This window comes from Eleutherodactylus coqui, chromosome 3 (assembly GCF_035609145.1).
Source record: "Eleutherodactylus coqui strain aEleCoq1 chromosome 3, aEleCoq1.hap1, whole genome shotgun sequence".
Lineage (NCBI taxonomy): Eukaryota > Metazoa > Chordata > Amphibia > Anura > Eleutherodactylidae > Eleutherodactylus > Eleutherodactylus coqui.
In genome coordinates, this window is record NC_089839.1 from 315,114,975 (window position 1) to 315,131,474 (window position 16,500).

Consider the following 16,500-nt stretch of genomic DNA (forward strand, 5'->3'; position numbering starts at 1 on the left):
CATACAATGTATCTGTGTATCTCTGCCCTATATAATATATTACCTGCACAGACAATGTATCGATGTGGGTATCTCTGCCCTATATAATATATTACCTGCACATACAATGTATCGATGTGTGTATCTCTGCCCTATATAATATATTACCTGCACAGACAATGTATCGATGTGTGCATCTCTGCCCTATAATACATATTAGCTGTACATACAATGTATCCATGTGTGCACCTATGCCCTATTTTACATACTAGTTGTACATACAATGTATCTATGTGTGTATCTCTGCCCTATATAATATATTACCTGCACATACCATGTATCGATGTGTGCACCTCTGCCCTATTTTACATACTAGTTGTACATACAATGTATCGATGTGTGTATTTCTGCCCTATATAATATATTACCTGCACATACAATGTATCGATGTGTGTACCTCTGCCCTATATTACATACTAGTTGTACATACAATGTATCTCTGCCCTATATTTTATATTATGTATAGTTGTGCCGTTTACATACATCGGATCTCCGATTGCTTCTTTACATATTAATTACATGATAACGTCACGTGACATGGCGGTCTCAGGCTGGGGGCGGGGCCAACCACTTGCATTTTGTGTACAAACATAAAGGAAGTAGCCAATCGGGAATGAGAGCTCATGAATATTAATGAAGCTCCTGCTTAACAAGCGGCGGTGGCTGCGGAGCCGAAGAGTAGATTGTCGGATCGTCCGGAGCAGCATGACCGCCGCCTTCTCCAGCCTCCCCTCGGCACACGGCAGGCAGCTCGGCACAGTGCAGGTAAGTGTCCCCGGCATGCAGCAGAGCCTACCTGGTGGAGATCCAGTGCGATGTAGCAGAGTTTGTCCGGTGATGATAGGAAGTTTGCGCGGTGTCCTGGTGCCGCGAAAGAGATGTAGCGGAGCTCACCTGGTGGGATCCTGGGTGCTATGGATCGGCGTGATGTAGCAGAGTTTGGCGGTGATGATACAATGTCTGCAGCCCGGCCGGTGATGATGCAATGTCTGCCGGTGATGGGGCGGCATGTCTGCAGCCCGGCCGGTGGTGGGACCTTCTGGGTTTTCTGCTTCTTTTTGTGTTCAGTGTTCCGGAGTCTCAGCTGTTCTCAGTCGGGTTGGAGATGTGTGTAGTGCGGCTCCCGAAGTAGCAGAGCGCGGCCGGAGATGCTGCTACAATGTATCCAAGTGTCGGGAGTGTTAAGTTGTATAGCGGGTGGTCAGTACCGGCGCTGCTCCCGGGCACACGGCTCAGTGCTGGCATATAGACTTGCCTGACAGGACCTGCATAGAGCTAGAATACCCTGCTGTATACCTGCAGTAACCTGAACTGTATACAGCTACCAGTATAATACCTGCAGGTCCCGCACTGCATACAGCTAGAATACCCTGCTATATACTGAATAATAGCTATATACCTGCAGTAACCTGAACTGTATACAGCTACCAGGTCCTGCACTGTATTCAGCTATATACCTGTGGTAACCTGAACTGCATACCATATTCTACTGTATTCAGCTATATACTTGTGCTGCATACAGCTAGAATACCCTGTTCTACACTGTATATAGCTCTATACCTGCAGTAACCTGAACTGCATGCAGTTATATACCCTGTTCTATACTGTATGCAGTTTTATATACCTGCACTGCATACAGCTATAATACCATGCTCTGTACTGTATACAGCTATATACTGATTGCCATCTCCGTGACTTTCTGTGCATCCTCTGACTTTTACTCTCCTCCCCGCAGGATCTCGGCATGGAGGATCTCTGTCTCCCGCTCATCGACTCCTGCAGCATCAAGAAGGAGGATGACGATTTGGGAAAGTTTGTGGATTTAGAGTTTATTTTGGCTCATACAAGCAATAATCCTGGTGGGGGCGGTGGGGGTCCCACTTATCCCCTGCCTGAGACCCCGGAGAGCTGCAGCACCACCTATGATAGTGATGGCTCCTACCAGCCGGGGCACAAGTACGAGAGCCCCCAGCACAGCTACGTGGCTGAGTTGCTGACCCCTGACATTACCTGCATGGACGCCCCTCCTGACTACAGCCTGAAGCCCCCCATGCCCTGTCGCAGGAAGTACACAGAGCTGCGGGGTCCTGATGCCCCCGGGCCCTTGTCTATGGAGCAGCTTCACCACCTGGGCCATAAGATCAAGAAGGAGCAGCCAGAGCAGTCCTGCATGCTGGGGGCCCCGACTACCTCCAACTGTATGGCTGGGCCCCTCCTGGAGCACAAGGCTGTCATGCACCTGGGGGGACCTACTTATAGGATCAGTCCCACTGAGGACATGGGACTGAATGACTGTCATCTGGTGAGCACTGAGCTACACTTCCTGCCCCAGCAGTACCAGCCTTACCCCCCTGGCTTCCCAGGCCAGGCCCCCCCACAGTTCCATGGACACTTCGGGGTGTACAGAGACCCTATGAAGGTGCACCCGGCCATACACGGTATGATGGTCACTCCACCCTCCTCCCCACTGCTGGAATACTACCCACCCATGAACCCCACTGAAGACTGCAAGCCAAAGAGGGGGCGCCGCTCATGGGCCCGCAAGAGAACTGCAACCCACAACTGCGAGTACCCGGGCTGTGGCAAGACCTACACAAAGAGCTCCCACTTGAAGGCACACATGAGGACACACACAGGTAAGTGCAAGGTGCACAGTCCTAATATGTGCAGACCCCTAGATCTTGTCACCCATCCTGATGCCAGTGTAGCCCTCTATAGAAATCCATTGGGCGGGTGGGGGGGGGGGGGAATAGATGGATGCACAGGTGAGCAGAGGCACAAGGTCCCAGTATGCATCCACCCACCCGATATGTGCAGACTCCTAGATCCTGCTTCCGCTTGTTAGTGCGCCCCTGTTATAATGGACATCCCACTCTGTAAGGCATGGGTTACAGGGGACACTTTGCTCAATCCACTTCAGACTAAAGGGACACCTCAGTTGTGGGTTGTACAGGTAGAACCTCCTTGTAACCTGTGCATGCATGGGGATGTGGGGGGGGGGGGGGGGGGAGGGGTTATAAGGGAAAAGATGGCCCCTTCATGTCTTTTGTCCTGGTAATTAACTCTTTGGGTTCCCTCCTCAGGTGAGAAGCCTTATCACTGCAACTGGGAAGGCTGCGGCTGGAAGTTTGCCAGATCAGATGAACTCACTCGCCACTTCCGGAAGCACACTGGACACAGACCCTTCCAGTGTCACCTGTGTGAGAGGGCCTTCTCCCGCTCCGACCACCTAGCCCTGCACATGAAGAGGCACATGTGAGCCAACCCAGAGACTGCACAGCTGCCCCCTAGAGGGGCTGTATATATATCTGTACATTGGACCCCCAGATCGCTAATATATTATTTAAAGAGCCAGACCCCCAGAAGGTTCTGCCTCTTGTACAATATTTGGAGCTTCTTGCATTTTGTAAGGTAAATTGAAGTTTTATTTTTGCTGATCTGGAAGTTTCAGCTCCTTTTTGTACTCTTCATTATACTGTAAGAGTCTGGGGGAGGGGAAGGGGTGCCACAAGTGTTGGGGTGACCTTTTATTGTTGAAGTATTGGGAAAACTCCCCTGTAAGTGCAATTCCTGCCAGTCACCAATTGGCTGTACTGCAGCGCCACCTACTGGCCCCAGGTGCTCCTGCACTCACCTGTACATAGCATTTCTTACCTGCAGGACACTTTTGGGTCCAGGTTTATTTTTTACTCTGTTCTTTTTGTACAATGTCTGGTTGCTTTCCCTTTAGAAGGGAGTCAGGTACTGTCCGCACTGCCAAATCCTGTAAAGAAATGTATAATAAAGTCCAGATTGTCAAAGATCTCAAGACTCTGCTGTCCACTTATTCATGTACCAACTCAAACTGGGGGCCACAAGCTGGAGGGGAAACAAAAGGGTCATGATTGTGTGCAGGGATGTGTGACTGGGTGCCAACTAACCGGAGTCCCATAAACTATTAGGTGAGGGACTGCTGTGAGGCACCCCATACCTGCGCCGTGTTCCTGCGAAGTTGTTGCATACACACCAGCATGTTATCAGCCACCTGGCATTCATCTCTATGGGCGAGTGCATGCACACAGCCGACTGAAGAGACTCCCCAGCACAACCGCTTCCAGGACTCCCTGTTCATCACCTTTTTGATCCCCATAATGCAGTCTTATGGGGCTGAAAGGTGCTGACTGGTTCCTGTTTGAGTTTTAACCAAGATTTGAAGAGCCTGTAATGGGTCTATCCTGTCAGTGGAATACACTGGCCAAATATATACCCACCTGAATAGGGGCTAAGGCCTCCAAAACATTTAAGTGCCCAAGGGGCTCGGGTGCAGCTCGCAGCAGTCACCTGTCTGATACACTGACGACCCATATACATTGACCTCATCTGTGATACGGACATGTGATTGGGGCAAAAAGCCCCCAAAATACATACAAATGTTAACAAGTGCACATTTTCTTCCAGGCTCTGCCCCCTTTACACAGGGGTCTTCTTCCTCCTATGACCATATAATGGCATTCTGCAATGCTCTAAGACTTTTGAATCCATCACCACTTCCAATCTGTCTGCTTCCTGTTAAGTGACTGAGGACCCTTTTCCCATAATAGATGGATTTGCTTGGATCCATATTTCCTATTCTCTAGTAGGTTGCTTACTCAGGCCTCCTGCCGGACAGATTCTGCATGCGAGTCCGGCCCTGGCAGCGCCGCATACCTAACTTTCTGTATCTTCATCTGTAATGTTGCTGGTCCGCACGGCTCGCCATCTGACGTGTGCAGGACAGATTTGTAACATATATATATATATATATATATATATATATATATATATATATATATATAAAAAATTTTTAAAATCTGCTTTCCCCGCGTCATCACCTAGCGATTTGACGTGGAATCTGAAACACTAATTGCGGAAGGGCCATGGATCGGACAGCTTCCATTGACTTGAAGCCATCCATGCAAAAAGATTTACTTTTCCATAGCATGCTATGGCGGGTATTTGCTGCGGAATCTGGAGGTGTATGCCGAGATTCTGCAATGCACATCCACCCATGTGCAGCTGGCCTTAGTGCAGCACTCACTCGCCCCATTAAAGCAACAGGAAAATCCAATCCCATTGGTTCTATAAAGCCATATAGATAGTAGACCCTGATGGAGCCGGGGGTCACCCTCTATGGTGCACATGGGAGAATTGCTCTTACTTAGTTGCCCTTCTCTGCTGGATGAGGGGTCACATTTGTTCCCTACTGTGGATCGCCAGGATGACTATCCTTAACAGCAGTCTAGATGTAATACTTATGTACAGAGTATATAGTAGAATGACAGATGGCATAGCTTAATGCAGTAGGGTAGACTATCAGTATATAGCTGGAGTATGGATGGAACAGCTGTATACTACATAGTATTCTATCGATGCCGTATAAGACCCGATATATCACTGGAGGGGGAAGAGGACCGGACTACAAAAATCTATAATGCTTGGATAGATCCGAGGCAAAAGACCCGGCCGCCAAAGAACACGCCGGCCGATGCTGGCAGAGCAGATACTGGCATGGATATCACACAACTGAAAGAAGGAAAACATGGAGGGAGCTTGCCTGGACGGCCGTGGACAGCTAACATCTATGTAGTATACAGCTATTCCCTCTACAGTACTCTACTGTATGTTACTATAGTAATATGTATATCTGTATATAGAATAGCTCTATATAGTGGTGTGCAGGTCTGTCAGGGAGTGCCCGCACCCCACAAAATAACCCTTAACTGTGTGGGGGCCCTGGACTCAAGGTATATTCCATCTGCAGAGGGGAGAATCCAACTTAATGATTTTACCCACTGGACCCCTCAGACTAGTGGAGGGCACTAGTGAGGTCCAGTCTGCCACAATACACAGTTTACAAGGAAGGACTCTGCTGCAAAGCTCTGACCCAGCTCATACAGAGCAGCCTGGTGCAGATCCTGCAGGGGAAAGTATCTCTGCTCCGCTTTGTGGGTATTAACCCCTATTCTAAAAGGCTGCTCTCACAGTCCAATAATCCCTCGTGAGTTTGGTGCGGTGTGAGAAGCCCAAAACTCATGCAAATACCAATCCTATTCTCTTAAATGGAGTCATGGACCTGAGCAGTGAAGGAAAAAGTGGCTGCGTGTCCTGTCTTTCCTCGCAACACATTGTTTTGAATGGGACAGTAAACACATGGCATGGCCTGTGCTGCAAGGTTCCCCGTTGAAAACAATCTGCGCCGGAGGATCGCTACATCACAAGAGGTGAGAGGAGTCAAAAACACCTCACATCTGCGTAAAAACGCCCATTTGTGAGCGCTCTATCGGACGCTGATATGCCTGCCCATGAGTAGACGCCCGAGGCCTCCTTCACCCGGGCGAGCACAATATCCCCATGAGAATGTCGTGGCAGGCAATGTTTAGGCGTCAGCGATGCTTTTTCCCGGTAAGACTTTGCGCATCGCAGCAGCCGGCGGTTTCCTCGTGCGATAGACAACCGGTGTTACTAACATGGCAAGCTTGTGCGTTGTGATAAACCGAAGGGTCCATAGGGCAACCTGGGCGAGGAAAAAGGAGCAAAACCCAGAAAGATCGGCCATGCCGCGATTTACAAATCTCACAACACTGCGGATAGAAAACCTCACGGATGGGAATGAAGTCACTAGATGCACGGGGTTTCATAATTCTGCATTTTCTTGCACTGCTCAAAAATCGCACGGTTTTCTCGCAAGTGTGAAGGAACGCTAAGGCTGGATTCACACAGGGCGGATTTGCCGTGTAAATTCCGTCTGGAATTTTGCAGCAGCAAGTCTGCCTGCGGCGCGGAATTCGCCGGCCGCAGCATGTCCATTTTTTTAAAAATTCCACTGCAGCCATGCTCTCCTCTATAGGAGCGTCAGCCGCAGCGAAAAGCGAGCCGCCAGGCCGCTTCAAAACCCATGGCTAAGGGTCGCAGGTTTTGAAGTAACACTTTTCTCGGCGGAAATCTCGCGTTTTTTTGCTGCGGCCAAACCGCAAGATTTCCGCCGGGAATCTGGCGTGTGAGAACCCAGCCTTAGGACAGTGGCGTAGGAAGGGGGTGCGGCAGGTGCGGGCTGCCCCGGATGCCATCACTGAGGGAGGGGATGTCTGCATCCTCCCCATCCTTACATGTCAGCCGTTTGGCTCCAGCACTGCAGTCAGCAGACAGGGGATCCCGGCTCACTCTCAAAGGCTGCTGGCACTATACACAGCGCCGGTCCTCCCTGGCATGTGACTGATCCCATGCTCACGACAGGTCCTGTTAGTAGGCGGAGTGCGGTGCTGGATGGTGCATGTCGGTCCGTTTCCATGCTTGCCAACGTGCGTTTTTTACAATGATGCAAAGAATTTTTGATTCAAAATGACATTGCTTCTGTGAAATTGCGATGGTCACGCGCGTAAGGAGCGCAAGTGTTTCCAATTGAGTTTAGTAGGAAACATCGCATGGCAGTCGCAGGCACATTGGGTGTTCCCTCGGAATGCAACCACTGTTTTCAATGGGACCTTGAAAGACCTCCCATGGCACTCCCACGGCATGCGACACGCGACACGCATACCAGTGCCATGCAGCGTTTCGCATTGTGATCCTTTCACGCTATTCACAGAAGCGATGAAATTCACATGTTGGCGAGAAAAATATTGGGCTACCTTACTCCAGTGTGAATGTAGCCTAAGAGTTATCATGCGAATCACTCTAAGGGCCCTAACAGACTTTGTTATAATTTATCGCCATTTCAAAACCTCTGTTTGTTGTCAGTGAATGGAAACATTTCCCCAGCAGCACAAATCTCTCCTGTGCCAATGGGTTGTTATAATGTATCATGCAGCTTAAATGTATCAGTTTGGAGTCCAGGCGGTGGAAGGGCTTGTCGGCAATACCCAAGCTAGCTCCTATACCCCTGAAGACGGCAGAGCTCTGGTGGAACACGTTGGGGAGCCTCATGTAGTCTATCCTGCTAAAGCTCATCTCAGACATAGCCTATCAGGCAGCATGCTGGCAGTTCACGCAGGGATCCAATCCCTTGCCATGTCTGCAGCACATAGTAGTGTACGGCTGCATGGTAGCACACTCCAGCTGCAGCAAGTGTTAGTCGTGATCCTGAGATTTGGGCAGTTGTGTCTGTTGCATCACATTCACTCGCACTGCTGATCCTTTTAATTCATTGCTACTATAATACATTTTATTACATATCAATGAATTACTTTTAAGGGGACCCAACGGAGGGTTTCATCTTATGGCAAAGGCTGCGGTGGGATTGGTTACAATGTAACCCTGGTGGGCCTTTGAGCCCCCCATATTTTTGCTTGCATTTTACAGATACAACATGAGTACGGCGTCTGTATAAACCAATGATGCTGCGCTGTGGTTTCCATTCACTGATGGCAAACAGGCTGCGCCATTTCCTGCAATGTCTATCCCTTTGTATCTTCTTCGGACCGGCTTCTTGGAGCGCCGTTGTGTTCCCCTTGCCGCGGTCGTTGAAGGAGGAGAGAGATGGATGTCTGTGCAGATGAGGGGAAGTTCTGCTGCCAAGACGCTTGTCTATTTCTGTCTGTTGTACCTCTTGCTGGTTTGGCAGGACGGGCGGCTTTTCTTGCTCGCAGGGCAGGGAGGGAACGCACAAGTTAAAAAAAACAAAAAAGCACCAACAAACAAGCATAAAACAAACTAATCCCATGAGTCAGATCATTAATCCACGAGGGCGGCTGCACGTGTATGGCCATCCGGTTCCTGGGACTGGAGGAGCGCCACTCTCTGATTGGCTGAGGATTCCCCCAATACAATTCATATTGGCTCCATAGCAAAACAAGATGGCCCCCGCCGCTAACAACAGGACGCGCAAATGGCAGCATAAGTGACCATAATTAAGGCAAGAGCGCTAAATATCGGAGAAGTCACATAATGGTGCGAGATCACAGAGGGCCGCCAACTGCTTGTTCCCTACAAGTTCAATGTTCTGGCACCCGAGTGGCTCTTCAACGTCTGGGCCCCATAGCAGCTGCTACGGCTATAGTGACATCCATGCTGTGAACTGACGACGTCTCTGGAAGGCGCCTCCACACGTTCTCCGCTGCGAATATCCACATGTCTGATATGCAGATTAGATGCGGATTTTGGTGAACCTTTCAGCATTGTGGAACATTCCGGTCCTCACTGACACCATGATATCCAACATAATCCTCAGTACCTGCAGGACTGCGCCACATTGTGTCACATGGTCACAGAGACCACAGCGCCTGGACGGCCCCCTCCCCATACGGGGGTTTGGTTTTTGTAATACATTGTTTGTCCCAGAGCCAGACGTGGATTCAGCAGGCCGGATAGCGGAAGGACGGATACGATTTTTTCCTTGTTGGACCCATTTCTGGCTTTCGCTAAAAACTGTAGTCGTATTTTTCTAAACAGCGCACCGACAAACTCATCGCAGCCGCACCGTTCGCCCATGTAGCTCCTCCTCCGACCGGAACCCTCATGTTACTGGAGACATTTCTGGGAATCTTGTGGATCTTCTCTTGGCACTAATCATAATAATCCAGAAGATTTCCGTTAGTCTGGTAACAATGGGACCTGCTAGACGCCGGATTAGCAGATGTTCTGCATTATTGGACACTTTAGTTTAAATGCAGAGACCTTGAGGGGGATGAGGAGCCCCGAGTGACCAGAGGCCTCTTATGCTTCCTCTTCGGCCTGATGTGCGTCTGTCTGCTTCCGCTCTACATGTATATTGCAGATCTGTGCTGGATACAAATGCCGGATTACCAGATTTACTGGATTATCAGATGGCGCACACAGGCCGCGACTCCCTGAAGCAGCAATCTAAAGGAACCTTGTCACCTTAATGTGGACTAGTAGAGTGATATACTTCTATATGTGCGACGACACGAGGAGCCGTCTGCACCTGTTCCTCCAAACTTGCTGGGATCTGCGGATATGGCTGAGATATCTCTCTTGCTGAGCTCCGCCTCCTGGAGACGTCACATGTTCCACCTGCAATGCACTGACCGAACGGACGCACGCGATGTGATGGGGCCCCATCGCAGGAGATGCAATAGGGCCACGTGGACACTTCTGCGTCACGCTGTTATCCCTGTGGGGCTTGAGTTTCGCACCTGGTAAATGTTTGCACTTCTTTACTTCTTCCTATTAGGGTTACGGTCGCCGACCGCCCGGAGACGTTATTCCACAATCACAGTCTGGAAAAAAACCCAAGACGTTCCGCAGCTAAAAACACAACAAAATCCGCACCTGCGCTGCGTTCAGCGGACAATGCATTCCCGTGTGTAAGGTCCCTCGGGCTCCGTCCTCAGTGCAGCGCAAGTGCAACGCTTGACATCTCCAGCTGGGGGCGTCACTCAGCAAGAGAGGAGCCGGTATTTACTGCAAGAGGCAAGGAGAGATCTGGGGCCAATAGCAGAGGTGGCGGGCCGCCTATCCGAAGCTCCAGGGATAGTTAGCATACAGCGCACAACTATTTCTGGGAGGACATGGAGGTACAGACGGACCCCGTCGTGTCGCACATATGAAAGTATCAGAACTTTACTAATCAAAAGCTCCCCAAACTTCCCGTACATTTCAGGACTCCAATGGAAACTTTGCACAGGACCCCCACCTATCATGTACCGTTTAGGGGTCTCCTGGAGCAGGTCTTGTGGCCCCGGATGTGACTGCACCCCCTACAGTAGGGGGATATATACTCTGTAGCGCACTGGTGCCTATGATCTGCTGTGACTGCGCAGGAGGGGCCCCACGAACCGGCTCCACCAAGACCAATGCAGCAAATAAAAGGCCCAGTAAAACCCATCAAAGGCTCTAATCCAAGTGTCACATCCGGCATCAAATCCCCGCCGCCTCATAAAGCACATTATTACCTGTAATGATCACCTGTACTTCTGCTTTACAGCCCCCCCCCCTCCTGTTTCACCTCAGCTCTATAATCCCCCCATGTCCCCTCTACTCTACAGCCCCTCCCCCACATGTCCCCTCTACTCTACAGCCCACTTCTGCTCTATAGTACCCCAGTGTTACCTCTACTCTATAGTACCCCCTCATGTCTCCTCTGCAGAGCAGCTGCACCATGGTGCCCCCTATATAGATTCACTGTAGATGGTGGTATTCCCAGCTCCCCCTGCTGTAGGGGGCGCCCTCTCCCCCTCGGGCGCCCTGGGCTCTGTAGTTCTCTGCGCTGGTATCTGGGACGCTCATCTTGTGAGTCATCTCCAGAGTTGCACAATATCATTATATACATGCATCTCCTATACGGTGAGAATTCCAGTTTTCCCAGAACTGACTGTACCGGCGGAGTGTATAATTAATGAGGAGCCGTGGATTACATAAGGCATCTGGGGACGACCCTGAGAGCGGCCTGACTGCTCAACTAACACTTACCTCTCATGGGGTTACCCTCTGCGACCCCCGAATAATCACAGGACTGCAGGCAAATTCCACCCACCGCCATTACTTTGCAGAGTCTGGAGAGGGATACGGAGGTCACTGTAAGGATAAAGGGGGCCAATAGAAGGATACAGAGGGCCACTAGAAGGATACAGGGGGCCAATAGAAGGATACAGAGGGCCAATAGAAGGATACAGGGGGCCAATAGAAGGATACAGGGGGCCAATAGAAGGATACAGGGGGCCAACAGAAGGATACAGGGGGGCAATAGAAGGATACAGGGGGCCAATAGAAGGATACAGGGGGCCAATAGAAGGATACAGGGGGCCAACAGAAGGATGCGGGGGGCCAACAGAAGGATGCGGGGGGCCAACAGAAGGATACAAGGGGCCAACAGAAGGATGCGGGGGGCCAATAGAAGGATGCGGGGGGCCAATAGAAGGATACAGGGGACCAATAGAAGGATACAGGGGGCCAATAGAAGGATACAGGGGGCCAATAGAAGGATACAGGGGGCCAATAGAAGGATCCGTGGGGCCCTTCTTACTTCTTAATGTAGTTCTAAGACATGCAGTGCATAGTGATGTGCTGCAGGATGGACCCCCATCACATCCAGCTGCTTCTCTCCTCCCTTTTCTCCCTTGAGCAGCTGGGGGGCCACAGCCTGGATCTCGGGGGGATCTTGTTTGTACTTATTATTTGCTTGTAGTTTAGAAGCTTCGGTCTCTGCTGTAGAAGCTCTCTGTGAAGTGACACCCAAAGCTGCAGTGTAAAACATGGTGGAGGGACAGACCAGTAGCCCGAGCCCCTGATGAGACAGGATTTTAGACTACACTAGACTCCAATAGTCAACACAGACAAGCTGGAGTCATTAGCTGTGTCCTAAAGGAGAAGAGCTGAAGTGTAAAGCAAGTGGTGGAGCAGCAGTCTGAGCTTCTGATAAAACATACAATGACAGCCAAGCTGGAGTCACGGATTCCAGTTGTATCCTCATGGAGCAGAGCTGCAGTGTAAAGCATGTGGTGGGGATAAGACAGCAGGTGGATGTCAGACTACCCCAGACTCCAGTAGTGGTCTTGGTTTTAGGACGCCGTATTATATGACCGTTAGCAGATGTTGCTGCTATACGGCGGGCTGTAGGTACGGATTATGTCACGTGATGTCGCGCCACATCAGAACTCCCTGTAATTGGAGGTAATCTGGGCTGGTTGTCCCAGCAGTGCAGGATGATGAGGGTTGTGATCCACGGTATCTGCTTCTGTGCAGGGTAAACCTGAAGATCTGGGGCGTCTTGCAGTCTTGCCCACTAGTCACACATATTGGGGGTCTACCACTGTCAGAAGCTGCCCCCCTCCTTCCTGACGGGCAGAGTCTCCTTCAGTGCAGATCTGGTCTTATATTTATGAATCAGGGGGCTCTGCATGAGCAGGGCAGTTGCAGTGCAGAGCCCACTTTATACCATCCTGCATGGGCACCTGCTGGTAATAAGCGGCTGCGGTGTGTTTTATGTGCCAGTCATTGTGGGCTGTTTTATTATGGTAGATGGGCCGTCGCCTGCAATATATCCGGTGTCACTAGAAATTCTGGATCTGTGTGGGCAGAGATGACACAACTTCAATCCAGGCCACTAATTAATGCCAGTAGCTGAAGATTATTAACGAGGGACCTGCTGCAACCTGCCCGGCTCCCAACAATAAGACCTTCCAGGAGGAGTGCAGCAAGTACCCACGGGGCCCCGTAATGGGCCCCTGCACCAAGCCCACCACCAGCTGCAGCGAGGCCCCCTGTCTTCTGCATTATACTGCACTGGTGGAGATGGGGCCCCTGAGCTGCGGGGCCCCTTTACAGCTGCTCTGCCCACTCCCCTGGTAGTTCTGCCCATGGTAGGAACCTGCAGGGGTGTGAGGGGATAAGACCACCATCACACTGGGCTGACACTGGCATGGGGGGCATGCATGGGGTATCCTAGTACCAGCAATGGTCATACTGAATTATATCTATGCCGTCCCCAGCCAGGGCCTCAGGTATTTTTAGGGTCCGCCAGCACCCATGGCCCATGGCTAAAGTGATCACTGTGGCATCCCTGCACCATCCATACATGACCCCCGCTGATTCATCCACAGGCTCCATACTGGATGTTGTGGCCAGAGTGGCATCTATACAAAGCCTAGGAGGTCACTACAGTCAGTGGAAGTGGCACTGCCAACCCTGTGGCCCCTGCAGCCGGACTGTGGCCCCATCATCTGCACCATGTAATAACCATCTCACATGCACTGATGGCTGCAGGTCCAGCGCATACATGGAGTGATACAGAAGGTGACAGCAGTGCAGCTCCCCTCCCAATCTACACAGCAGTCACCTATAGGAAGGGGAGCAGCGGCAGTGACCCCTGCAGGCAGCACTGGGCACTGCAGACCCGGAATGCTTCCCTCACCTGGCGGATCATTTCCAGTCGTTATCATCTACAATCAGATTTCATAAAGCTCCATCACCGCAGAGGGAAAAGTTCTAGAACTTTCTAAGGGGCTTTATGTTTGAATTCCTCAGCATTTCCAAGATCTCTGCTTACAGTCAGTGAACGAGAAATCAGTTGCTTACATTCACATACATGGCTGGTGCGGCTCGCAGCTGAGGATTTGTTACAATTGCATCCAGCCTAGACAAGCAGCAGGTTCGTTACTGTGTATCACACGGGGGTGTCCAGACTGGATACACGTGTAACAGACCCTCAGCTGTGGGCGGGGTCTCTGCAAACAACATTTTTGAGAATGGGAATGGATTGAAACATGAAGCAGGCGGTTTCCTCCCAGCGGTGCTGTAAATGTGACAAGGGTATTCATTAGACATTTGTCGCATCCGGTGGCTCCTCTGTGCGCCAGACCGAGACCTACGCCAGCACAAACTAGTAAATTCTAGCATGAACTACGGTATACCCGATGGGTGGTTGCGCAGTCCTGCGCCCCTAATGCTAAGCTCCGCCCACTTTTTTGTCAGGTGCGGAGCCTAGCATAACCCCTCAAAAAGTTGCCATTTTTGCAATGGAGCTAAACTATGGCGACCTTTGATGCTAGAATGCCGGTCAACAGCCTTAAGACGAATCCCCGGGAATGGCGTAGAAGTCGGACTTCATTAAGAGGGCGGAGCCATGATAGTTCCCCTTATCCACAGGCGTTGGACTGAAATGGGGTGGTGGTATGTATGCGGACTGCCGCAAGGACTCGCCGGCGCCCTGTTCTCCAGATTGGTCGCACCTCCACAATTATCTACAGTATAGTAACAGGCGCAGGTTTCAGCAGTTCGCGGCTTATTCCGGTCCCTTCTGGAATTTTCCATGTTTGCAGAGCGACTCATTAATATTCATATGGTCACTGACTCGGGCTCTCTGATTGGCAGGCAGTAATAGACAGATCTGTCAGCAGCAGCCGGGAATATAGCTGTTAATCGGCCTGGGATCTCCCAGTTGGCATCTATAATACGGGAAGAAATGGGGTTTCCCTGGAAGCAATAGTATTACAGCGCCACATCTTCCGCGGCGCCGTACAATGCGGTACACAGGAACAAGCTTATGGTCACCGATGGACAGAACACTAACCATGGGGGAGCTCAGTGACCCTTGTGCAGGGGAGGAGAGTACCCAATGCCAGTGACGCCCAGGAGGAGCTCAGCTGACCCTTGTGCAGGGGAGGGGAATACCCGATGCCAGTGATGCCCAGGAGGAGCTCAGTGATGAGCTGGCCCTTGTGCAGGGGAGGGGAATACCCGATGCTAGTGATGCCAAGGAGGAGCTCAGTGATGAGCCGGCCCTTGTGCAGGGGAGGGGAATACCCGATGCCAGTGATGCCCAGGAGGAGCTCAGTGATAAGCTGGCCCTTGTGCAGGGGAAGAGAATACCCGATGCCAGTGATGCCCAGGAGGAGCTCAGTGATAAGCTGGCCCTTGTGCAGGGGAGGGGAATACCCGATGCCAGTGATGCCCAGGAGGAGCTCAGTGATAAGCTGGCCCTTGTGCAGGGGAGGGGAATACCCGATGCCAGTGATGCCCAGGAGGAGCTCAGTGATAAGCTTGCCCTTGTGCAGGGGAAGAGAATACCCGATGCCAGTGATGCCCAGGAGGAGCTCAGTGATAAGCTGGCCCTTGTACAGGGGAGGAGAATACCCGATGCCAGTGATGCCCAGGAGGAGCTCAGTGATGAGCTGGCCCTTGTACAGGCGAGGGGAATACCCAATGCCAGTGATGCCCAGGAGGAGCTCAGTGATGAGCTGGCGCTTGTGCAGGGGAGGGGAATACCCGATGCCAGTGATGCCCAGGAGGAGCTCAGTGATGAGCTGACCCTTGTGCAGGGGAGGAGAATACCTGATGCCCAGGAGGAGCTCAGTGATGAGCTGGCCCTTGTGCAGGGGAGGAGAGTACCCAATGCCAGTAATGCCCAGGAGGAGCTCAGTGATGAGCAGACCCTTGTGCAGGGAAGGGGAATACCCGATGCCAGCTACGTCCAGTGGAGGGATCCTTCTCTCCCCCGAATTATAACCTGCAGACAAGTAACTATGAGGATATATTGAGCGCCGTGTCAAAGCTACATATACAGCAGGTGACTTTGGTTCCTATCATACATTTCCAGTGAACGCCCGCTGCATGTGTGATAATACACAGCCTACAGACGTGTCCCGGACTATTTACCCTCAGACTCATATTGCATCTAGTCCGAACAGTTCTTTCGCCGCAGCTCTCGGAGTGTGTTCTGCACTTTTACAGCCTCTTCCCCGTGTTGCGCTGCTATCTACGCCCTGTTATATTGTGCACGCCGCTCTGCAGCTGTGTCACTCACTTGTGGCTTTGTAAGCCTCTGGTTATCAGCTGTTAAACAGGGCCAGTATTTACTTTGCTGTTCAGGCTGCAAGAGATCTGGACTTGTACCAACTTCCCCAGAGCCTCGTGTGAGAGCAGGTAGCTTGCGGGGCCAGAGCATCCAGGAGAGGTGCTGCGCACTGCAGGGACCCGCTTGGGCTTCCTCTAAAGTGATGCCCCAGCTTAGTCCAACAGCTGCCCTTATGGGACTTAGTGGGGCGATTTCCC

General features: G+C 51.3%; 2 protein-coding genes across 2 annotated transcripts in view; both read left to right on the plus strand.

Moving 5' to 3' along the window:
• Nucleotides 1-648: 648 nt before the first annotated feature.
• LOC136622025 (Krueppel-like factor 2) lies at nt 649-3,841 on the plus strand. Its single transcript, XM_066597995.1, has 3 exons — nt 649-804; nt 1,775-2,675; nt 3,123-3,841. The coding sequence occupies exons 1-3, from the start codon at nt 673-675 to the stop codon at nt 3,296-3,298; spliced, it is 1,209 nt and encodes a 402-aa protein (XP_066454092.1). The 5' UTR covers nt 649-672; the 3' UTR covers nt 3,299-3,841.
• A 2,371-nt stretch (nt 3,842-6,212) lies between these two features.
• DMAP1 (DNA methyltransferase 1 associated protein 1) overlaps nt 6,213-16,500 on the plus strand; it is a 93,797-nt gene continuing 83,509 nt past the window's right edge. Inside the window, exons 1-2 of the mRNA XM_066595025.1 lie at nt 6,213-6,278; nt 15,108-15,965. Of these exons, the coding sequence (XP_066451122.1) occupies nt 6,213-6,278; nt 15,108-15,965 (924 nt within the window). The remainder of the gene's footprint in view (nt 6,279-15,107; nt 15,966-16,500) is intronic.

Coding starts and splice junctions, on each gene's coding strand:
- LOC136622025 (XM_066597995.1), top strand. CDS start 673: ATGAAGCTCCTGCTTAACAAGCGGCGGTGGCTGCGGAGCCGAAGAGTA. Junction 805..1,774: donor GGCAGCTCGGCACAGTGCAG/GTAAGTGTCCCC, acceptor TCCTCCCCGCAG/GATCTCGGCATGGAGGATCT. Junction 2,676..3,122: donor ACACATGAGGACACACACAG/GTAAGTGCAAGG, acceptor TTCCCTCCTCAG/GTGAGAAGCCTTATCACTGC.